Source organism: Aquarana catesbeiana, linkage group LG03 (genome assembly GCF_042186555.1).
Source record: "Aquarana catesbeiana isolate 2022-GZ linkage group LG03, ASM4218655v1, whole genome shotgun sequence".
Lineage (NCBI taxonomy): Eukaryota > Metazoa > Chordata > Amphibia > Anura > Ranidae > Aquarana > Aquarana catesbeiana.
In genome coordinates, this window is record NC_133326.1 from 218,659,784 (window position 1) to 218,679,142 (window position 19,359).

At 42.1% G+C, this 19,359-nt stretch overlaps 1 protein-coding gene across 1 annotated transcript; it reads right to left on the reverse strand.

Annotated features, from left to right (window-relative positions):
- Positions 1-2,189: 2,189 nt before the first annotated feature.
- LMOD2 (leiomodin 2) lies at positions 2,190-18,070 on the reverse strand. Its single transcript, XM_073619775.1, has 3 exons — positions 17,644-18,070; positions 9,269-10,696; positions 2,190-2,465 (listed from the first exon to the last, which is right to left on the reverse strand). The coding sequence occupies exons 1-3, from the start codon at positions 17,911-17,913 to the stop codon at positions 2,439-2,441; spliced, it is 1,725 nt and encodes a 574-aa protein (XP_073475876.1). The 5' UTR covers positions 17,914-18,070; the 3' UTR covers positions 2,190-2,438.
- Between the last annotated feature and the right edge of the window lie 1,289 nt (positions 18,071-19,359).

Genomic DNA, 19,359 nt, shown 5'->3' on the forward strand with positions numbered 1-19,359 from the left:
AACAAAATCCATTTTGTGGGATTTTTCACAACGGATGTTGGCTTAAACTTGTCTTGCATACACACAGTCGCACAAATCTTGTCGAAAATTGCGAACGTCAAGAACGCAGTGACGTACAACACGTATGACGAGCTGAGAAAAATGAAGTTCAATAGCCAGTGCAGCTCTTCTGCTTTATTCTGAGCATACGTGGAACTTTGTGCGTCGGAATTGTGTACACACAATCGGAATTTACGACAACGGATTTTGTTGTCGAAAAATTTGAGATCCAGATCTCAAATTTTGTGTGACGGAAATTCTGATGGAAAATGTCCAATGGAGCCTACACACGGTCGTAGTTTCCAACAACAAGCTCCCATCGAACATTTTCCGTCGGTAAATCCGACCGTGTGTACGGAGCATAAGAGATTCTAATTTTTCTTCATTCTTAAAAAAATAGGGTTATTGAAGCCTGCAAAGATTTCCCCCTGACACGTCCCATGTGAGTGACAGGAAAACAAGAAATGAGCGTTAATCTTTCAATTGGTGACACAAACAGAGAGTTCTAAATCTTTATTTGTCAATGACATGCCAGGTAGTCCCAGTTTAGTCAGACAATCCAAGTCTCCCGCGAGTCGTGGGAGTCTCCCACAATTGGCAGCTGGCTCACGAACACCCACGAGCGTCGGGCGATCTCCCGCTGATCCTGTCACTGAGCCACAGGCAGAAGACACAGCAGCCCTAATGGCCGAATAAAGTACGGCCACTCGGGCTGCTCTGTCTTCTGTCAGCGCCACAGTGATAGTTCACAGAGGAGGAGGGGGGCGGGACAGAACTGGGAGCGCCACAGACTCTCAGACCCCACCCCGTTGCAGTCTGGGTGGTCAGGAGAAGACTAAGGCTGCAGGTGCAGCTAAGTATCGGGTCGGGTTTGGAGTAGGAGCATCAGCGCTGAGATCTCCAGAGTGCGGATCGGATGTGAGCTGGCTGGCAGGTACAGTAGGTTCTTCTCCCCAATGTAATCATTATCATGTACAATTAAACTGGTTGCCTGTAGATTGTCTGATGAGGTGCCACTGGTGGGCACTGATGACGTGACACTCATGGACACTGAGGGGCTGCACTGATGGAGATTGATGAGGTGGCACTAATGGACACTGATGGGCTGCACTGGTGGGCACTGATGAGGTGACACTGACGGACACTGAGGGGCTGCCTTAGTGGGCACCGATGAGGTGGCACTGATGGACATTGATGGGCTGCACTGGTAGGCACTGATGAGGTGGCACTGATGGACACTGATGGGCTGCACTGGTGGGCATTAATCAGGTGGCACTGATGGACACTGATGGGCTGCACTGGTGGGTACTGATGAGGTGACACTGATGGGCTGCACTTGTGGGCACTGATGAGGTGGCACTGATGGACACTGATAGGCTGCACTGGTGGGCACTGATGAGGTGGCACTGATGGACACTAATGGGCTGCACTGGTGGGCACTGATTAGGTGGCATTGATGGACACTGATGGGCTGCACTGGTGGACATGTGATGAGGTGGCACTGGTGGGCACTGATGAGCCTGCAGTGATTGGCTGAGCTAGTGGGCACTGATGAGGTGGCACTGATGGACACTGATAGGCTGCACTGGGGGGCACTAATAAGGCTGCACTGATGAACACCGATTATGCTGCACTGATGAGGCTGCACTGATGGGCACTGATGATGCTGCATTTAATTGGCACTAGTAAGGCTGCATTTAATTGCCACTGGTAAGGCTGCATTTAATTGGGGGGGGGGGGGGTTGGCGCCGGCGTGAAGCGTCATCTCCTTGAAATGAGTTTGCCACCTCCCTGAAATTAGTTTTTGCAGGTTGGGATGTCTGGTTTAGTCATTTGTGAGTTGATGTTCTCCAATGCCCAGTATGCTATGAATAATTTCACCTGGTTTATTAAATTAGCATTTCAAAAGTTACCTTCCCTACTAAAACCTTACAATTGCTTCCTCTCATCTACCACAGATGGGTGTCTTCTGCACCAGCATATCCCCAGAAGGTGATGTGAGATAGAGGGGTACTGATATCAATCAAGTTCTCTACCGTTTGTAAGGCATTATTGTTACTGACATAACACTGATATTGAATTGTACAACTTTTATTGGAGTCATAAAAAATACAAACCAAAGACACAAAACATTTCAGTGCAAAACACAAGGCTCATTGTGATCATCTTTAAATATAGATAAATATACCTTTATACTATAGAAAACAAAACAAAAAAAAAATTAAAAAAGAAAATAAAAGTTAATCAGTATTTACATATAATTTATTTTTCCTTGCAGTTGCTTAGGGTTAAAATGTTTCAGCTTCTTGAGGAGTGTACTTTGCTTGCTTACACATGTTTAACAAACAGCAGATAATTCGGCAAAGCTTCTTGTGTTCAGCTTTTACAGCAAATGGACTTTACCGAAGTGTTCCAGGTATATCCACCTGTAAAATAAACAAACACTTATTACACTGATTGTTAAAAAGCTATCTAGGAAAGGTCTGCTGAGAAATACTCAAAGGAAGGCCCCCTCAAAGATAACAGTTTTCCTATCACACCTTTTCATATATAGGGCTCATGCACACAGGCGTTTAGAAAACGCCAGCGCTGCTGCCAGAAAAAAGCAGCGTTAAAAACACACTGTTAGCCGCATTTTTGAAAAGCGTTTATGGACGAATATGGGCATTTTTCTGAGTTATCTTTTTTTTTTTTTCCAGTAAAAACACTCCCTATAATGTAAAAATGCCTAAAAACGCCAAACGTTTAGCCGCATTTAGCAGCAATTTTTTCGGCATCTTTTAGTTTTTACAGCTCAACAGCCTCTGCTCCTTTTTTTTTCTACTGCCCCTAAAGGCCCATACACACGATCAGACTTTTTGACAACAAACATGCAAATTAGCTGTTTTAAGGCAACATCTGACAAACTTTTTTGGTATTCATCGGACAAATGTTGGCTGTGCGAACAGACAAACTTGGCGGTAACAAAAGTCCTACGTCGGCAAGTCCGATCGTGTGTACACAAAACCATCGGACTTTAGTCCCAAGTACAAACATGCATGCTCGGAACCGATGCAAAAGATCAGACAACAATACAGAAGTTGACCACAGGGTGGCGTCAGAGAATTGAACATCCTCTTTTGAAGTGTTGTCAGTACGTTGAAACGCCAATACGTTCGTGTTTGTTGCCTAAAAAGTCCTGCCGTGTGTGTGAATACCAAGTTTACGGCCAACGCCCTTTGGACAGAAATACACGGAAAAGTTTGTTTAAAGTCCGATCGCGTGTACGAGGCTTAACGCTTATGCTTCTGAAAGTTTATGTATGCATGGACACATAGGCTAACATGGAGGGACGTTCAGAGGCAGTTAAAAGAAAGTCAGACGCCTCTAACAGCATCTGTAAAAACATCCTGTGTGCATGAGCACTATGATTAGAATACAGTTTTGCAGAAAAAAATATCCTGTAAGGTACATTTAAACTGTCTTATCTAAATTGAATAGCATGTTTAATAACTTAGAACAAGTTTGAAAGCTATACTATTTTTGTTCCACTGTTCCCACTTTGTAGGAAAAATTATATACATGTATAGCTACTGCCTGGTAGCTATATATTTTTATATATTTTGCCCACACATACATTGCATTCTTAGGACAGGCAGACTGCCAGTAGTTGTCCATCCATTCACTCAGCAGATGCTTTCGTAGTCACATAGATGAATGCTATTCCTAAGATTCCTTCTAAAACCACATACATTTGCTATGACTAGTTTGCACAAATGGAAAAATGAAATGCATTCTATGATTGAAGTAAAAATACAAGCTGTCATTATGTCAATACAGTTTCTGTCTTAAATTACATTAAATTGCATCTGTCATGAGAGAAATATGGGGGCTGCGGGCACTGGCCTCCTGAAAATGTTAGTTGCCTGGCTGGTCTAATATTTCACATGTCGCTCGAGGTGAGATCATGCTTCGCACGCCACATTCACATCTCAGGTGCTGGCTCAGCTTGGCTCCACCAAAATAATCAATTGTACACAGGAATGCCTTAAACCAAGATGCAAAATAATTTTTCCTTTATTACAATAGCCAGCAGGGACAAGTTCTAGTCTGACATATTTCACGCTAGGCACAGCGTTTTGTCAAAGAATCTTTTAGTGACAAAGTGCTGTCCCTAGCGCAAAACTAGAACTCATGACACTCCTGTTGACTATTTTAATAAAGGAAGATTATTCTGCATCTTGGTGTGCAGCATTCCTGTTGCTGGTATAATTGCCTGGCTGGTCTGACTGACTTAAGGTAGGTCTAAAAGCTGAATAGATTACATTTAGTTTGTTAAAGAGGAGCTTCAATCTCCCCCCATAAAAATGTAAAGTCAGCAGCTACAAATACTGTAGCTGCTGACTTTTAATATAAGGATGCTTACCTGTCCCTGGATCTAGCGATGTCCTCACCGGAACCGATTCTTCCATCAGCTTCGGGTGCAGGCGCTGGCATCTACACTAAGGGAAACTGACAGTAAAGCCTAGCAGCTTCACAGCCGTTTTTCAACTGCGCATGTGCAATCTGTGCTGCACTATGTGATTGGTCCCGCAGTCTTGGGATGTGATGTGTCCCAGAAGGCTTCGGGAAAAGGAAGGGGGCAAACTTCCACTCAGCTTGCTGCATCAGTCTGACCAAAAGTGGGGGAGAAGGTATCTGTTAAAATCAGGTACTTGCTCCCCCACCCCCAAAAAAATAATGTGCCAAGTGTAAAGGGGGGGGGGAGGAAGAGGGAAACTTCCACTTTAGGGCACCATAAACAACGGCCATTTAAAAAAATATAGAAGTCCTGCTGTTCTCAGTTTTCAGCCACTTCCTGTCTAAATGCGCTCATTCCAGTGGCTGCTACATGTAGATAAGAAACGGCCTCTTGATAGCGGTAACTGCAGAACATGCCTGCATAATAAGCTTTGCTTTACCGTAATTGCATTTGACAGGGTGACAACACAGAAGAGCAACTGAAAAACAGGAAAAAGGGTTGTCATCCTATAACAGTATGTGCCTAAACAACCTCATGGCATGATCACCATTTTTTTTTGTTGTTGAAAAACTGAAGCTTTAAAAAAAGATTAAAAAAGCTTATATTAACATGTTAAATATTATTTGAGATTGTAGTAAATACATCTACTTTAATACATTTTGAATCACAGACCTTGAACAAGCACGTTGTAAATGAGTGCCAGCAATCCTTATTTTTATACTTATGCCGTGTACACATGGGTGGACTTTTCGGCATCAAAGGTCCGACAGTCTTTCTGTCGGAATTTCGACAGAGTTACGACGGACTTTCAAAGGACTTTCTAACGAAAGGACTTGCCTACACACGATCACACCAAAGTCCAACGGATTTGTACATTATGACGTACCACCGGACTAAAATAAGAAAGTTCATAGCCAGTAGCCAATAGCTGCCCTAGCGTCGGTTTTCGTCCGTCGGACTAGCATACAGACGAGCGGATTTCTCGATAGGAACTGGGTCCGGCGGAGTTCTTGCGGAAAGATTTGAAACATGTTCCAAATCTAAAGTCTGTCTGATTTTCGAAAGAAAAAGGCCGCTGAAGGTCCGATGAAGCCCACACACGGTCGGATTGTCTAATGGATTCGGACCAGTCCGGTCGAAAAGTCCGCCCGTGTGTACACGGCATTATTCTGAGACAGCAACTCATAGGGGGTTATTCACTAAAGGCAAATCCACTTTGCACTACAAGTGCACTGCAAGTACAGTTGCTGTAGATCTGAGGGGGACATGCAAGGAAAATAAAAAACAGCATTTTAGCTTGCACATGATTGGATGATAAAATCAGCAGAGCTTCCTCTCATTTCAGATCTTCCCCTCAGATCTACAGCGAGTGCACTTTCAAGTGCACTTGTAGTGCAGAGTGTATTTGCCTTTACGAAATAACCTCCAAAGAGCATTGTCAGTGCATCAGCATGATATCCACGCAACAAAAGAGGAAGTTGGTAATGCAAGCCTTCATTATTGTTTCATGATAGGTGTACTAAAAAGCCTAATTGAAGTCTTACCCTTGTACTTATTATGTGGTCAAGTTGCATTACAAATAAAGACTATGGATATTTTTTACAATGTGTTATTGCTTAACTTAACTTAACTGTTCTGTGTCATGTGCCAGCAGCATGCTGGAGAGCCTGTTTGCTGCTCTTACACAGGGCGCAGTGCTCCTTGTCTCTAGCGCTCTGCTATGCCACCTGCACAGTACTTCAACAATGCTGCATAGCGAGTATAATCGTTGATGATTGGAGTATTGTGCCAGGGGCATGACAGGCCACTGGAGAACTGAACCGCTGCACTCTGTGTTAGAGCAGTGGTCTGGCTCTCCACCATGGTGCAAGCACAAGTCAGCTTTCTACAGTGTTCAGCATAAACACATATTCAAAACCTTATCAGCTTGGCAGTTCCTGTTACAGTTCCTGTATTTCATATATTTCAATTCGTGTGGACATCTCCACTGCACAGAGATCTATCTTACTGAACATTCCCTGTACAAAACCATTCTCAACTCTTTCCTCTTTTGAAATTGCTACTATCGAAGAGGTCTCTAAAGTTTTCCTAGAAGCTCGCCTTACCACCTGTCCCCTGGATCCTGTTCCCTACTACTACGGTCAACCTCTTCTTCTCACTCTCCACTCTCTTGGACTTGACTCTGTCCTCTTCTGGCTCTCTTCCTACCTATCACAGTGCTCCTTCAGTGTGACCTATAACTCTGTTTCCTCCTCCCCTCTTCCTCTTTCTGTAGGGGTACCTCAAGTTTCTGTCCTCGGACCTCTTCCCTTCTCCATTTACACCTTCTCCCTTGGTCTGTTAATAAACTCCCATGGCTTTCAGTACCACCTCTATGCTGATGACACACAAATCTATCTCTGTATTCCTCACCTCACTCCTTCAGTCTCCTCTAGCATTACTAACTTACTAACTGACATATCAACATGGATGTCACATCACTTCCTCAAACTCAATCTTTCTAAAACTGAGCTCATATTTTTTCCTCCAGCCCATGCCCCCCCTCTGACATTAAGATCCATAATACAAACACAAGTCCCTCCCCTCATGCAAAGGTACTAGGTGTAATCCAAACGCTGACCTGTCCTTTCATCTAATCACTATCCAAATCGTCCAGACTTCACCTCCGAAACATCTCAAAAATACGCCCCTTTCTAACCATTGACACCACTAAGCAACTTATTCACTCCTTTGTTATCTCTCACCTTGACTATTGTAACTTCCTCCTCATTGGCCTACCTCTCTCCACAAGCTATCCCCTCTTCAGTCTATCATGAATGCCGCTGCCAGACTCGTCCACCTTACCAACTGTTCAGTGTCCCCCACTCCTCTCTGTCAAACCCTCCACTGGCTTCCCATTGCCCAACAAATAAAATTTTAAACACTAACAATAACGTACAAAGTCATTCACAATTCTGTCTCGAGCTACATCACCAATCTTATCTCCAAATATCACCCAAACCATCCTCTCCGCTCCCTTGTCTCCTCCTCCCATGCTCGTCTCCAGGACTTCTCCAAAGCCTCTCCCATCCTCTGGAACTCACCACCCCAATCTGTCAGGTTATCTCCTACTCTGTCCACTTTTAGGTGATCCCTGAAAACTCATCTCTTCAGGGAAGCCTATCCTGCCTTCAGCTAACAACCAAATCTTCTACTCCCCTCATCAGTTCATCCCTCACAGTCCCTACCTTTTGTTTCACCAACCTCTACCTATTAGATTGTAAGCTCACAGGAGCAGGGCTCCTCTAACCCTCTTGTTTTGAATTGTACTGTTGGTGTAGTGTCTCCCTTTACATTGTAAAGTGTTGCACAAACTGTTGGCGCTATATGAATCCTGAATAATAATAATAATAATAATGGCCTACTATAGGATAGTAAACAAAGTTACAGCTTACAACACAGCAAAAAGAAGATTTGGTGCTGCTGAATGTCTTTATGTTTACTCCAAAGAAGAATAGTCAGCAGAAGCACTCATGTGCTGACATTATAAAGGCACTTGCATGCCAGGCCACAGTTGATGGGTGTGTGTCTATGTGTGTGGGCATATTCAGATGAGCATGCAATGAAACACCCTAACACATCAGAATATTTAAACTCACAACTGCCCACACAAATGATCCTCAACTATCCAGTTTCCTATGAATGTTTGATCTGGTTACCTGACCCAGGCTGCCCTGATCTGACCGTGATGTTACTCCTGGTTCTGAACTGGCAGTTCCTCTATGCACCTGGTTACATTCTTCTTGCTGTCTTGGCTTCAAACGAATCTATTCTTAACCTGTCTTTCATCTCTGCTATTACAGTCTACATTATGCTGACTATGTAATGGCTCATACAACATTCCCTGGAGCCACCTTGACCTGATTCTAGCCATTATTACAGTCACCTACCTGGTACCATACCTACATTTTTCTCCCCCTCTATTTCCTGTATCAGTAATCACATTCCTACTTTTTAAGTTAGGTTCACATATGTGCATATGCACGTACACATCGTGGGTACAGCAGCCCAATAATTTGAATAGGCTGCTGTACCCATGAGAATTTGCAGGGGAAGAAGTTCCTGACCCGTTTTTAAAAACACGCACAGAACTGCATGGTGCCAAAACATGCGTGGGTGCTGATGCATGGGGGTCTCACTAAGAATTAATGGCACCCCCGCGCATCTGCTAAAAAGCAATATGCCTCTGTTTGGGTCAGGAACATGTGCAATTATGCACATATGTGAACCTAGCATAAGACAAGTTTAGATCTGATTGGTGGTTGGATGCAATTTTACAAACAGCCTAATGATCTTCATCAAACAACTGTAAAATTATAAAGTTAAAATACTAACTTTGCATCTCTGCTTTATATTTAAAAGAAATTAAATATGTGCATTGCTTTAGCTTTACTGAGTTGACTTCATTAATTGGCAATTATAACTACAGTATATAAGTATTTGCTTTGGCTTTATTGATTTTTGAGAATTACATTGTTGATTGTTACATAATTGTTAGTGTAATCCTATATACACTTATTTAATAAGGCATTATGCAAGAGACCACATATTTTAACAATACTGAATCATTCTGCAAAAACTGTCCAGTATGGCTAGCAATTTCAAAGCCAGGAAAGCAGTTAACAGGAAAAAACTGCATGTACCAGGACATATACTGTAAATCTTATTTGGAAATATTATTAAACATACCTTCCTCAACTGTCTTATATTGCTTCCTCTAATAGCTTCCATAAGGTCATCATGTGCCGATTTTTGGGGTGTAGATGGCCTAGAACCCTCTTCCACTTTCTTTTCTGAAATTGATCTTAGAGAATTTTTTATTTCTTTTAGTATATTGTTTTGTTCTTTTTTACTCTTTTTTCCTTTTGTTTTTATCTGTCCGTTTTGAATTTTTTTTGCTGATCTTTCATGCTGCTTAATGACTTCAGCAATATTCCTTGTGGGAGCCTTTTTTTCCTGAACAACTTGCAATAATGGAGGGGCAGGTGGAGGAGGTGGAGGAGGTGGTGGAGGCGGTGGAGGAGGTGGAGGAGGGGCTAAAGTTATGGTAGCCTGAACTTTTCTAGTTGCTTTTGGTGATGACCATGGTGAACTCTTGGGAGAAGGACAAGGGGAAGCCCCTGGAGTTCCTCTCTGCAATGTCTTGGTCCTTAAGTTAGATGAAGGATCACAACCAGATTCCTTTTGTTCCTGCATTCTTTTCTGTCTCTGTTTGTCCATGTTTCTAGTAAGTATGCTTGTCATAGACATACGTGGTCCTGGAAGCTCAAAGTGATAACCTAGTTTGACAATACTTGTATTATCTTTTAGTAATTTCACTATTTCCATTTCCACTTGACTTCCCATGATGTGCCTTTGATTGTGAAATCTCAGTTCTGTCAAGATATTGTTGGAATACTGAAGAGCTCTCATAATAGCCAATATTCCTTTCCCTGTGATAAAGTTTGATTCTATGTTTAAACACGTGATACTTCTATTAACCCTCAACATGTTAGCGATAGCTAATGCCACATTGTCATCAGCATGAGTGTTTGCTAAACTAAATATTTTAACACTGGTATTATTTTTCAGAGCTTCTGCAAATGCAATTAAAGTATCAGCTGTCGTATTCTCAATGTTATTGAGGTTTACTTCAGTAGTGTCAGGATCATTGATTTTAATATTTTCAAGTGCTTCCTCAATAACGGTTGGGTTTGAGAGGACAGGGCCAGGCAATGCTTTACTGTTACCAGTATGTTCTGTGTGTCTGCTGTATTTGTCACCACTTCCACTGAATCCATTGCAAGTTGGTCTATCCAAAGAAACTCCATTGCATTTTATAGCGGGTGTTTTTATGGGAATTTTTATGACTTGCTGCTGTTCATTTTTGCTACACACCTCTTCTTTAACATCCCTGTCACTCTCGTCAAGGTCACTTTCATCTTCTTCCTTTTTGTCCTTTTCTTCCTCTTCTTCTTCCTCTTCTTCTTCTTCTTCTTCTTCGTCTTCTTCTTCTTCTTCTTCTCTATCTACTGCCTCATCCTCATCTTCTTCTGTATAAACCTCCTCTGATACTTCACTGTTGCTTCCTGTAAAGTCATCTTCTTCAATTTCATCTTCTTCCTCCTCCTTAGGATTCTGTAAAAACATATATAATTCAGTTAAATGGTTTTAGTTTTCATGATCTGTCAAGGGTAAGGAAATCTAATTATAGTTAAATGATCTATCAATCCACTTTTTTTGTAGAAACACAAGTATGTACATTTTATATAATGGCTTTGTACATATTTTCTTAGTTTGTTTTATATGGTCCATACTAAAACATATCGAAACCAGTTTTTCTTTTTTTCTGTTAGGTAAATCTGCAATAATGCATGGGAATATTATATAGCCTTCTATCCAACCACTGCATAAAGCTCAAGCTACACTATGGGGGTTATTTACGAAAGGCAGATCCACTTTGCACTACAAGTGCAAACTACAAGTGCAAAGTGCACTTGAAATTGCACTGAAAGTGCATTTGGAAGTGCAGTCACTGTAGATCTGAGAGGGACATGCAAGGAAAATAAAAAACAGCATTTTAGCTTGTACATGATTGGATAATAAAATCAGCAGAGCTTCCTCTCATTTCAGATCTACCCCTCAAATCTACAGCGACTGCAATTCCAAGTGCACTTTTAGTGCAATTTCAAGTGCACTTTGCACTTGTAGTTTGCACTTGTAGTGCAAAGTGGATTTGCCTTTCATAAATAACACCCCTTATTACCAAATATATTGGGATGCCTGCCTTTACACGTGCATACATTTTAATGGCATCCCAGTCGTAGTCCATAGGGTTCAGTATTGAGTTGGCCCACCCTTTGCAACAATAACGTAATAATAATATCATGACAGGAACCCATTGTGTCCAATACTAAAGAAAGCCTTTAAGAATCTAATACTGTATATACTGGGTCCCAATGTCCATTGGATCATATGGAGATTAAATCCCCCAATAACAGCATAAATATCTAAAATTCAGTAGTTGTTGCAAATTAACCAAGGGATTGGTGCAAAAGATTCCTTTAAAAGTCCATGCATTATGGGAACAAGACTGGCTTCAGTAAGAATTAATGAGATACATGTAAAACAATATTGTTAACAATAACTTTTTTCAGGTGCCCACCAGGACTCAGTGAATACCACCTCAAATCAGAGATTATGTAATGCCAGCACAGGGAATAATGTTGTTGTACATTGGCTGTTCACCAAAAGGCTGGTAAATCCAACACAGGAAATGGTAATATTAGCATTGTCCATGCATAACATCAACTTCACCCAAACATAGAAGGAGAGGTAAACGACAATGCCCCATTCAGATGGAGTAAGGGATGAATTTCAATGTAGGAGATGCAGGACAAAATATCTTCCTTATTTCTCATTTCAGGCATGCCTTTGGTCATCTGCTTGATCAGCATACTCCAGCCAAGGCCCCTTTAAGAGGGGTAGCATAATTAGACTGAAGACTCATACCAGTACTCATAGATGAGAGGTATGCCTCAGATGCAGCCCACTTGACCAGCGAAACCAGGCAGGCTTTTCTCTGTACCTGGCCTCTGCTCTCAATCGGTATCCAGCCAAGATAGGGACTGATAAGTATGTAATATTTCATCAGCTATGGATACTGGTGTGGGTGGTGGACACATTGGGTTCCTGTCATGATATATTATAACACCAAACATCTAGACAGCAGAAGCCTTGCTCTTTTGCTTTTATCAACTGGCCAATATGTGTGTTTTTATGGTTTTACATACTGTATGTTTCCTCTGATTTCTTTATGGCTTTGAATAAATGTGTTATATAACTTTGTAATGATTGTATGGTTTCAATGGATTGTTCCTGAATATGTTTAACCCTTCCGGAAAGTTTTACCCCCTTCACGACCAGGCCATATTTGTTATTCAGCACTGCACTACTTTAACTGGTAATTGCGCAGTCATTCAACGCTGTACCCAAGTAAAATTTATATAATTTATTTAACACAAATAGAGCTTTCTTTTGGTGGTATTTGATCACCAATGGGCAGGGAGGCAGGCAGCAATATACCAGTACATCACTTTGGCTGCCTGTCTGCAGTATATTCCGGTCTAGCGGTCCTTAGGCGGTTAAACAATTGTTTTAATATTACATATTGAGCAGATACAGTGAAGTCAATTTCATACTAGGTTTTGATTGGTTGGATATTGCATGATTATGGGTAATACCGGTGACTACTATTTTCTCATCTGTTAATAGGGACTTGGAGGACTTGTAGTTTCAAAATATTTGAACTTTTTTTTTTTGCTGCACGTGGAAACCATATTGCCGGTTTAGAAGTGCTAGTAAAAAAATAATATAACATTACTAAAAATGTACAGATCTAACAGCAATCAGGTTGTCTATAGTGCAGATTTACTCATTTTGGACATTCTTTGCGCTTTTTTCACTCACAAAGCACTACTTCTTTTATTATACATTAAAGCCTATAGACCTGTATTTTTATCAAACTATCTTAAACTACATTTTTTAGATGATTTTGCTACAATTTTTAATGCATAATGTATATGTAAACATAGTTTTGAATACTTGGCTAGTGAATGAATCTGAAAACAATTTGTCAAGGACACTGTAGACTTGATGACTAATGTAGCAAGCAGCAAACAACATATTATCATACCCCCAAGCCTGAACTGAGATTAAACGGTGGTTATATTTAGAAGCAATATAATAAGAGCTGATAACTACCATGTTTGGAAAACAATCAAATACTAGAGACAAGGGCTTTGTCTGAGCACAGGGAATCCACTTGGGTCAGCTGTGGACTTTCTTTACAAAAAAAAAAAGTTTTCACTTATCAGATGTTTTAAAACAGTTGACATACGTATTTTAATTGGGATACTGCTAACAATTTAGATGCATTAGATAGATGTGTTAGGGTGTATTGGGCTACATATTAGTTGTTCTACAATTGATTGGAGTAAAGATAAATGCTTACCGGACTCTATTTAGGGATTTTAACTTAGTACTTTAAAACAGTATTCTGCTTTTTCAGTTTGATCATTTCTATTTGAAAAAAAAATATTGGAATTCATTGTTTTGCAGATGATGGTGACTGTAAATATCTATACTTAAATGACAACTTGAAGAAGAACCTTGGTCTAAACAAAACATTGTTTTAAATTACACATTTATTAGACCAGGGGTAGGAAACCCCCGGCACTGGTGCTGTAAGCGGCACGCAAAGCCTCTTTTGCCGGCGCTCAACTCCCTCCCCATCAGCAGAGCCGCACAGGGAAGTGTCAGTGAGATACTAATGCATTCCAATTTCAGAATTCCCCACACCGCACCTGTACTGAGGGGGAGGCACTGTGCCCCTACACATTGTCAAAAAATGGGAAACATTGTTTGGTTCTCTAACTTTGCTGTAGCTGCGATCGTCAGCTTTTGTGATGGGGAAGAGATTGGGTGCAGTTCTGCTAGGGGGGGTCTCTGTTTCCAGGAGGAGGAGGACTGTCATTGGTCACTGCTAAAGCCAATCACAGTCCTGCTAGCCCCGCCCACCATCTGGAGGAAGATGACTCGCTTGGTTGCCACTAACAATCTCAGAAAGAAGGGATTTCACTGACTGAGAAAACCACAATCAGGTGACAGTTTATGGAATTTCTGTTGAACTTCTGGGAATTTTGTTGAAATTATTCCTGAACCTTTGCATCACTTACTACTGAACCCCTGCACCCTGTGTCCCTTTAAGCCACAGCAAGTATTCAGCGCAATGAAAATCACACCCAACCACTTTTTTTCAGCTGAGGGGCCCAACTTATGATCCTGCACACAGGCCCACTGCTTTCAGAAAATACCCCTGACCTGAACTCATCATTGCGCATCCATTCCAGATCACATCCATCACATACATCCTATACATCACATACATCACATACATCCCATACATCACATACATCACATACATCACATACAAGCACCTGGGCTGGATGCAAGAGGTGGATCAACATGCTGAGTGTGCCAGGACAGGCAGATGTGTCTCATCTCTGCTTCCTTTCACCACTCTGCATATCACGCATATCATAAATGAGCAGGAGGTTACAGCAGTGGGGAAAATGAGCAGGAGGTTACAGCAGTGGGGCAGTTGTGCAGGGAGGTACAGTGGTGGAAGAGATGATAAGGGGGTTCAGCAGTGGGACAGAAGGGCAGGGGCGTTCAGTGTTGGGCCAGAAAAGCAGGGGGGTAGAGCAGTGGGGCAGATGTGAAAGGAGGTGTATTGGTGGGACAGATGAGCAGTGGGTTACAGTGGTGGGGCAGGAGAGCAAGGGGAACAGAGGTGGGGCTGATGAGAAAGCGGGTTACAGTGGGGGGGGGGGCGATGAGCAGATGGGTTCAGTGTTAGGACAGATGAGAAGGTGATTCAGTAGTGAGACAGAAGAGCATGGGGATACGGCAGTGGAGCAGATGTGCAAGAAGGTACAGTGGTGGGGCAGATGAGAAAAGGGGATAAATTGATGGGGCAGATGAGCAGGGGGGTTACAGTGGTGGGACAGAAGATAAAGGGGGTACAGTGGTGGGGCAGATGTGCAGGAGGTACAGTGGTGGGAGGGATGAGAAGGGGTTCAGCAGTGGGACAGAAAAGCAGTGGGGTAGAGTGATGGGACAGATGAGCAGGGGGTTACAGCGGTAGGACAGAGGAGCAGGGGGTACAGATGGGAGGCAGGGCAGAAGATCAGGGGGTACAGTGGTGGGACAGATGTGCAGGAGATACAGTGGTAGGGCAAATGAGCAGATAAGTTCAGTGTTAGGACAGATGAGAAGATGGTTCAGCGGTGAGACAGAAGAGCATCGGGGTACGGCGGTGGAGCAGATGTGCAGGGAGGTACAGTGGTGGGGCAGATGAGAAAGGTGTTACATTGGTGGGGAAGATGAGAAAGGGGGTACATTGGTGGGGCAGATGAGAAAGTGGGTACATTGGTGGGGCAGATGAGAAAGTGGGTACATTGGTGGGCAGATGAGCAGGGTGGTACAGTGGTGAGGCAGATGTACAGGGGGTTACAGTGGTGGGAAAGATGTGCGGGGGGGGGTTCAGTGTTGGGGCAGAGGAAAAAGGAGGTACATTGGTGGGACAGATGAGCAGGGGGTTACAGCGGTGGGGCAGAGAAGCAGTGGGTACAGAGGTGGGGCAGGGCAGAAATGCATGGGGTACAGTGATGGGACAGATGTGCAGATAATTTCAGTGTTAGGACAGAAGGGAAGATGGTTCAGTGGTGAGACAGAAGAGCATGGGGGTATGGCGGTGGAGCAGATGTGCAGGGAGGTATAGTGGTGGGGCAGATGAGAAAGGGGCAACATTGGTGGGGCAGATGAGCAGGGGGTTACAGTGGTGGGACAGAAGAGCAGGGTGGTACAGTGGTGGGACAGAAGAGCAGGGTGGTACAGTGGTGGGACAGATGAGCAGGGGTTACAGTGATGGGGCAGATGTGCAAGGGGTTACAGTGGTGGGGCAGATGAGAAAGGTGGTACATTGGGGGGCAGATGAGAAAGGGGGTACATTGGTGGGGCAGATGAGCAGGGTGGTACAGTGGTGGGGCAGATGAGCATGGGTTACAGTGGTGGGGCAGATGAGCAGGAGGTTACAGTGGTGGGGCAGATGAAAAAGGGGGTACATTGGTGGGGCAGATGAGCAGGGTGGTACAGTGGTGGGGCAGATGAGCATGGGTTACAGTGGTGGGGCAGATGAGCAGGAGGTTACAGTGGTGGGGCAGATGTACAGGGGGTTACAGTGGTGAGGCAGATGTGTAGGGTAGTACAGTGGTGGGGCAGATGTGCAGAGGGGTACAGTGGTGGGGCAGATGTGCAGGGGGGTACAGTGGTGCGGCAGATTTGCAGGGGGGGCGGTATTCTGAGGTGTGAAGGAGCAGGAATTGGGGCTGATCTGAGGCGTGAGAGTGCAGGATGTTAATTTCTTACTACTAAAGTAATTTACAGCATTAACTTTATAAAAAATCCTTATCGTGATTGAGAGTGTAAAGTTGACTTTTTTTGTTATAAAATTGGCACGCTCAATTTCTTTGAAAACATTTTTCGGCACACTGTGCTGAAAAGGTTGCCTACCCCTGTATTAGATCATAGAGTCAGATCACCAAGTATCAAACAAAATTGTTTTTAAAGCTGTGAGGGCTTTAAAAATACAAATTAGCTGACCTGGCTTTTCCCAAAACCAGTAGCTTCATGGTAGTTGTGTGTCCTAACATTTCCGCTGATATAAAAAAAAATTACCGAATCTGATTTAAAAAACAAAACCAATGTATTAACCCACTTTTAGGAAACATTTGTAAACCATATACTGCCAAGCACCTATGCCCTGCATATTTTTTTCAACATTTTTTTCCCGAAATGCATATTTTTAATGCAAAACTGAATATAAAGGTAAGTGTTTATCAAAACTGGAGAAACCAGCTCTGCATTGCAACCAATCAGCTTCTATTTTTTATTTTCAAAACTTAACAAGCTAAAGGTAGAAGCTAACACCCCCCACCCACCAAACTGTTTTGTTGTGTTAATAGTAATGTAATGTAAGTAAAGCATGTACTGGGCAATACCTCTACCCTGCATATTTTTCTTTTTTTTTTTTTTCTTTTTGAAGTACATATTCATAACACAGAATTCAATACTTAAATATTTTGTGAGGTTAATAGTAAAACTAAATGTATTTTGTAATATATCAAAAATACATTTATAGTAAGTAGGAAAAAGAGCTAAGAATACTTTTCATACACTTCTTTCCTTATTTATGTGAATTGTATTACCACCATGCTCTAGACTGAGTAAATGTGAAATCTCGATTGGCTGTTATAGCTTATAGCTATTTGCCCATGATTGGTGCTCTTTATATTCTTTCTAAAATAAGCCTGTGAGTTATAAACACCCTCGTATTACTTTTTTAATGACAGACAAAAAAATAATAGATGTTTTTAGTACTATTTGCTACATAAAAGATGAAAACATGCATACATTCAACTTTTTAACCAAGCTGGCACAATAAAATGAGAATGGAAACTTACCTGAGCACATGCGCCACTTTCTTTTTCTAGTAGCTTTTTTGTTTCCTTTTCCCAATAAGCCATTAGGGCTTCTCTGCTGAAGTTCACTGTTGGAGACTTTTCCGTTAAACTTTTTTGCCTCATTCCAACAGGAAGGTTATGATTTGGTTCAATATCATCCAATTCCCTTTCCAGCTCCTGAAGCTCCTCAGGTGAGAGAGAAGCCAGCAGCTCATCTTCATCAATATCTTCATATTTACTGATCTCTCGCCTGTATCCAAAGGTAGACATGGTCCCCTCAGGAGCTTTAGTGTTCTAAAGCCAATCAACTTTAGTATGTAGCTACAGAAAACAAATGGAGAATGAGCAGATAGCTGTCCTGTATCTGCTGTACCGTGTGTGAGCTGCAACTGACACTTTAGATGAGAAGAGGCACAGCCTTTTAAGAAAGGCTAAATGGGTGTTCCCATTGTACAAAGGGGGATGAAAGCATACTCTATTTCAGCCTCCGATGTCAGCTGGATGCAGAGACAGACGCAAAGTGACATCACAAGTGAGATGGCTTTCAGACTCAGGGATTAATTGCACACTAGATCTTTCCAAATAAAGTTTACACTGATGACCTAAGGATTTCCACACAATGGCACAATTAATTAGTGAATTTGGTTCAATAACTTGTTTTTTGTGAAATGCACTCATATGTGGTTAGAACTTATTCGAACTCATTCTATCAGTGTTATTCTATTAGTGTTACTAAGAAGCAAGAATATTGGATTTCCATGGGAGCTCCCTTCCTACAAATGGTGTACTAGTTCTCCATATATTCATTGAGATTTCCACTGCACACACTAGATATTGGGGTTGACGTATCTTAAACTAGAAGAAGTTAAACTAAATGTCTTGTTTTCATTTACTAACTTGGTTAAATACTACCATTCAAGAGCATGCTTTACAATTTATATAGGACTTAGGCTTTAAAGTGATCTGTCAGTAGTTTAAAAAAATGTAAAACAGGATAGCCTGAAATAATATCATTACTCCCCTCCTGTTCCACCTATTCCTATTGTAAAGCTATGATAGCTGAAAAAGCTTTAGCATCTTATTTCTGTGAATGTCTGATGCTTGGTACCCCTCTGCATGCTGTGGTTCTATCACCCAACCCCTACATCACTATAGGACAAAGTAGTGATGTTGGGGTCAGCGGATGGAACCAAAGCACGCAGAGGGTAACCAGGCATCTGATACACCCGGAAGTGTGTTGGACGCAGTCGATTTTCAATGACTGGAGCTCTTTAAGATCGCAAAGAATGATGGTTCAGACTGCAAGTCAGGCAAGTATTAAGCATTTTTTGTACATGCTGTTCTTTCTTACAACTTTTACACATTTTTTAACCAAATACACTAATGTCACTTACATTTTTGTCTGTGATAGAGACACTGCACTAAATGTTGTTCTGCCTGCTCTATGGCTTCCTGCTTTGGGTTTTAAATCTATTGCATTTCTAGTTGGTCCTGTGGATTTCTGTCTCTGAGGATTGTGCATTAAATACAAAGTGGTTGTAAACCTGGAAAAAAAACAAAAAAAAAACAAACCCTGTAAGACAAAGGCATAATTAGCTAGAATCGCATACTAGCTCATTATGAAATACTTACCTTAGATCGAAGCTGTTGCAGTGGCCCCGCACACTGCTGTGACCGGTGACATGTCTCCAGGAGTATTTTCCGGGTTCACGGGCT

Coding starts and splice junctions, on each gene's coding strand:
- LMOD2 (XM_073619775.1), bottom strand. CDS start 17,913: ATGTCTACCTTTGGATACAGGCGAGAGATCAGTAAATATGAAGATATT. Junction 10,697..17,643: donor AAAGTGGCGCATGTGCTCAG/GTAAGTTTCCAT, acceptor ATGTTTTTACAG/AATCCTAAGGAGGAGGAAGA. Junction 2,466..9,268: donor ATATAAGACAGTTGAGGAAG/GTATGTTTAATA, acceptor TTTATTTTACAG/GTGGATATACCTGGAACACT.